This window comes from Nanorana parkeri, unplaced genomic scaffold (assembly GCF_000935625.1).
Source record: "Nanorana parkeri isolate BGI_ZX_2015 unplaced genomic scaffold, ASM93562v1 scaffold2591, whole genome shotgun sequence".
Classification (NCBI taxonomy): domain Eukaryota; kingdom Metazoa; phylum Chordata; class Amphibia; order Anura; family Dicroglossidae; genus Nanorana; species Nanorana parkeri.
In genome coordinates this window covers 46,370-52,028 of record NW_017308859.1, presented here as the reverse complement: position 1 = coordinate 52,028, position 5,659 = coordinate 46,370, and the positions used below count along the sequence as shown (strand labels likewise).

General features: G+C 50.7%; 1 protein-coding gene across 2 annotated transcripts in view; it reads left to right on the top strand.

Moving 5' to 3' along the window:
• Positions 1–5,659, top strand: part of TUB (tubby bipartite transcription factor) — a 49,981-nt gene that overhangs the window by 41,194 nt on the left and 3,128 nt on the right. For both annotated transcript variants that reach the window (XM_018573881.1, XM_018573880.1), the window contains 2 exons: positions 1,902–2,000; positions 3,510–3,681. In XM_018573881.1, the coding sequence (XP_018429383.1) occupies positions 1,902–2,000; positions 3,510–3,681 (271 nt within the window). The remainder of the gene's footprint in view (positions 1–1,901; positions 2,001–3,509; positions 3,682–5,659) is intronic.

The window sequence follows — 5,659 nt, the reverse complement described above, 5'->3', positions numbered from 1 at the left end:
ATGATGCGATAAAAGGAGGCGTGTCTGATCTGCCATGACACTATAAAAGGAGGCGTGTCTGAGCTGCCATGACACTATAAAAGGAGGCATGTCTGATCTGCTATGATGCGATAAAAGGAGGCGTGTCTGATCTGCCATGACACTATAAAAGGAGGCGTGTCTGATCTGCCATGACACTATAAAAGGATGCGTGTCTGATCTGCCATGGCACTATAAAAGGAGGCGTGTCTGATCTGCGATGATGTGATAAAAGGAGGCGTGTCTGATCTGCGATGATGCGATAAAAGGAGGCGTGTCTGATCTGCCATGACACTATAAAAGGAGGCGTGTCTGAGCTCCCATGACACTATAAAAGGAGGCATGTCTGATCTGCTATGATGCGATAAAAGGAGGCGTGTCTGATCTGCCATGACACTATAAAAGGAGGCGTGTCTGATCCGCCATGGCACTGTAAAAGGAGGCGTGTCTGATCTGCCGTGACACTGTAAAAGGAGGCGTGTCTGATCTGCGATGATGCGATAAAAGGAGGCGTGTCTGATCTGCCATGACACTATAAAAGGAGGCGTGTCTGATCTGCCATGACACTATAAAAGGAGGCGTGTCTGATCTGCCGTGACACTGTAAAAGGAGGCGTGTCTGATCTGCCGTGACACTGTAAAAGGAGGCGTGTCTGATCTGCCATGACACTATAAAAGGAGGCGTGTCTGATCTGCCATGACACTATAAAAGGAGGCGTGTCTGATCTGCCATGACACTATAAAAGGAGGCGTGTCTGGTCCTCACAACCCTATCAAGCCCCATCATTGATCATTGATTTTCGAAGTTATATTTATAGTGACTGGCAGTGAGAAATCAAAAACAATTGGTGATGTGGTTCTGTCATGTACAACCAGTTATAGCTGATTTGTTTCAGTTGTTTTATATATTGTATATACGATCTTTGTTTTATAAATAGCCATTTTCACTGCTTTCCACTCACCTCATAGTTCTAGCCGACCTGTGACAATGAGACTGTCACAGGTCGGCTCAGTAGATCGGGAGGTGAGCAAACACATACCGGCGTTCGCTCACTTCTCGATCCTGTCACGGCTCTCTGCCGTGACAGGGGAGGGGCTGGATTCCCCCCTCCCCTCTCCCCCAGCGCTGACTGGTGGATCGGACGGGGGAGGGGGCGGGAACAGCTGGCTCTGCCTCTAGATAGGCAGAGCCAGCTGTCACTCACGCAGCTGGGCGGATCCCGGCACAATTGTCGGGATCCGTTTCAGCTGCAGCGTCTCAGTATACCGCGAGCTGTAGCTCCCTATATACTGAGCCTAGGGTGACGGGAGGACGCTAGTTTGTGTCCTCCCGTTACCCTGAGTACTATGGGGGAGAGCCCTGACCCCATTCTCCTTTTAATACATGACGAAGGGTTCTCAGAGCACTATGGATGATCCAGCACAGAAGATGCTGCCTGCTTTGCATCTTCTTTTGTCTGACTGAAACCTCCTATTGACAAGCGTAATACGGGAGGAGTCACTGCTGGTATGATGATGATGATGGAAGTCAGAAGTTTTCTTAATTCACTAACAGGGTTATTCACAGAAGGGTGAAGAGTTTGGAGAAGGGAACAATCTAGGACAACATCGCCGAGCTGGACAGTGAGCTGAGTGGGAGAATTTTTCTAAATCAGCGATGTTGTCCTAGATTGTTCCCTTCTCCAAACTCTTCACCCTTTTGTGAATAACCCTGTATATTAATTGATAAATTACTTTACAAAGATAACATGCTCGACACCTTTAGTAAATCAATCCCAAAGCTTCACGTGTGAGAAGCAAACAAGATATATATATTTAACATAAAACAATCCCATAAAAGCCATCAGATGCATTTATCTGAATATTTTGTCGTTACTGTATCAGGAAACCAATGTCTTAGGCTTTAAAGGACCACGAAAAATGAGTGTGATTATTCCGGGGATGAACATGGACCACGAAAGAGTTTCTATAAGACCCAGAAATGTGAGTTCTTATCTCCACCCGGTAATGTCTGATTTCTATACTTTGCAACACTGAAAATGATACACTTACAAAATCAATATTCCGTGTTTGCTGGATGCTGCATCACTGAGAGCTTACTCCACCTTCAACTACTCTGCCCTGAGTTCCCGGGTCTGTACACTCGCTGTGCCCATTATGAGGGGCCCCCCCCCATCCCTGTGCTGAGTTCCCGGGTCTGTACACCTGCTGTGCCCATTATGAGGGGCTCCCACCATCCCTGTGCTGAGTTCCCGGGTCTGTACACCTGCTGTGCCCATTATGAGGGGCTCCCACCATCCCTGTGCTGAGTTCCCGGGTCTGTACACCTGCTGTGCCCATTATGAGGGGCTCCCACCATCCCTGTGCTGAGTTCCCGGGTCTGTACACCTGCTGTGCCCATTATGAGGGGCTCCCACCATCCCTGTGCTGAGTTCCCGGGTCTGTACACCTGCTGTGCCCATTATGAGGGGCTCCCACCATCCCTGTGCTGAGTTCCCGGGTCTGTACACCTGCTGTGCCCATTATGAGGGGCTCCCACCATCCCTGTGCTGAGTTCCCGGGTCTGTACACCTGCTGTGCCCATTATGAGGGGCTCCCACCATCCCTGTGCTGAGTTCCCGGGTCTGTACACCTGCTGTGCCCATTATGAGGGGCTCCCACCATCCCTGTGCTGAGTTCCCGGGTCTGTACACCTGCTGTGCCCATTATGAGGGGCTCCCACCATCCCTGTGCTGAGTTCCCGGGTCTGTACACCTGCTGTGCCCATTATGAGGGGCTCCCACCATCCCTGTGCTGAGTTCCCGGGTCTGTACACCTGCTGTGCCCATTATGAGGGGCTCCCACCATCCCTGTGCTGAGTTCCCGGGTCTGTACACCTGCTGTGCCCATTATGAGGGGCTCCCACCATCCCTGTGCTGAGTTCCCGGGTCTGTACACCTGCTGTGCCCATTATGAGGGGCTCCCACCATCCCTGTGCTGAGTTCCCGGGTCTGTACACCTGCTGTGCCCATTATGAGGGGCTCCCACCATCCCTGTGCTGAGTTCCCGGGTCTGTACACCTGCTGTGCCCATTATGAGGGGCTCCCACCATCCCTGTGCTGAGTTCCCGGGTCTGTACACCTGCTGTGCCCATTATGAGGGGCTCCCACCATCCCTGTGCTGAGTTCCCGGGTCTGTACACCTGCTGTGCCCATTATGAGGGGCTCCCACCATCCCTGTGCTGAGTTCCCGGGTCTGTACACCTGCTGTGCCCATTATGAGGGGCTCCCACCATCCCTGTGCTGAGTTCCCGGGTCTGTACACCTGCTGTGCCCATTATGAGGGGCTCCCACCATCCCTGTGCTGAGTTCCTGGGTCTGTACACCCGCTGTGCCCATTATGAGGGGCTCTGGAAGACACTGTGTGGATCCATATTAGGTGATGACATGAGATTTGTGTCCTGAGATCTGGAGAGGGATTTGTGCCGCTCATTCATCGTTCTCTTTCCTGTAGGAACACGAGACCCTTCTCTCCCGATGGCAGAACAAGAGCACGGAGAGCGTCATCGAACTGCACAACAAAACGCCCGTCTGGAACGATGACACCCAGTCCTACGTCCTGAACTTCCACGGGCGCGTCACGCAGGCTTCCGTGAAGAATTTCCAAATTATACATGACAACGACCGTAAGTGTCCACAGCCATCACAATCTCCCCGGGCGGAATGTTTATTGTATTTCCTTCATTCTAAATGACAGGGGCGATCTTCAGACTTTCTTTGGATTAAAGTGTACCTGTCATTAAAATGTCTGTGAAGGTTCTCATGTATCCCAGTCAGGGGGTATATCTAGTAGGAGTTGGTCACATTCAGCAGGTCTTGTTCTGTTACATGGAGGATGTTTCCTAGATTCTCCATTCTACTTAATTTCTAATGAGATTCAGGAACATTTCCCAATATTTATACTCCACTATCAGGGCAGGATTTACTCTCTCTGCTGCCCCAAAGGCCAGGTTCCTCAACGCCCCCCCCTCCCAACCAAAGCCCCTCCAATGGAGAATGGCAACCAGATGGCGGGGGCGGCAGGATTGTTTTTTATTTAGGTTTTTGGCCTCCAAAAGAGAGACAATTCCTCCAAAAGGGGGTCAGTTGCTCCAAAATAAAGACTATTCCTCCAAAAGAGGGACAGCGCCTCCAAATGAGAGACTATTCCTCCAAATGAGAGAGAGTCCCTTCAAATGAGAGACAGTTCCTCCAAAAGAGAGACTATTCATCCAAAAGAGGGACAGTTCCTCCAAAAGGGGGAAAGTGCCTCCAAAAGATGGACAGTGCCTCCAAAAGAGAGACAGTGCCTCCATAAGAGAGACAGTTCCTCCAAAAGAGAGACTATTCCTCCAAAATGGGGGCAGTGCCTCCAAAAGAAGGACAGTGCCTCCATAAGAGAGACAGTGCCTCCATAAGAGAGACAGTTCCTCCAAAAGAGGGATAGTTCCTCCAAAAGAGAGACCGTTCCTCCAAAAGAGAGACCGTTCCTCCAAAAGGGGGACAGTTCCTCCAAAAGGGGGACAGTGCCTCCAAATGAGAGACAGTTCCTCCAAAAGAGAGACAGTTCCTCCAAAAGAGGGATAGTTCCTCCAAAAGAGAGACCGTTCCTCCAAAAGAGAGACCGTTCCTCCAAAAGGGGGACAGTTCCTCCAAAAGGGGGACAGTGCCTCCAAATGAGAGACAGTTCCTCCAAAAGAGAGACAGTTCCTCCAAAAGAGAGACCGTTCCTCCAAAAGGGGCACAGTGCCCCCAAAAGAAGGACAGTGCCTCCATAAGAGAGACAGTGCCTCCATAAGAGAGACAGTTTCTCCAAAAGGGGGTCAGTTCCTCCAAAAGAGGGACAGTTCCTCCAAAAGAGAGACCGTTCCTTCAAAAGGGGGACAGTTCCTTTGGAGAATGGCAGACCTGCAGGCTGCATATAATGTCGCCGAGGTCACTTGTACAGAACAAGCGGCGGCTTCCTCGCTGTACATTTAGCTCTAGTTGCCCAACGCCGGGCTAAATGTAGAAAACAACTACCCGCCCGGGCATCGGGAGATATCAGTTCCACACCCCTGCTGCCCCTCTACTCCCTGCTGCCCCATGGCCTGGCCTTGGTTGGCCTTGTGGGAAATCCGGCCCTGTCCACTATCCTAGGAACATACCCCACTATACCAGGAGCATAGCCCAGCATTTGTATGTACACAGGTACCACAGACACCTTCATCCAATCATCATTGAATGTGTCCAGTTAGATGTTGACTGTCTAAGTACAGGACGGGAGGTGTTAAAGTTATGGAACCCCCTGTTCTGGTTCCATAATCCCATCATGTCTGCATAGGTGTTAATCATTTGAGTCGCATGGCTAAATGGTGTGAATCGCCAGGGTAGAGATGCTAAAATGGCATTATAAGTGGAAAACAGATGGTGTTGAAGGTCTCCACTGCTGTCCAGACTGACACAGATGGTTTCTTTCACACCTCTTGTGAACCCAATTGTCCCCTCTGTCCAAAATGTGCCCCTCATTGTCCTGCAGAGAATGTCCCTTTTGCTTAAAGGAGAACTATGAGGGGGGGGGGGGGGGGGGGGCTTTTCACTCACCTCATAGTTCTAGCCGACCTGTGACAATGAGACTGTCACAGG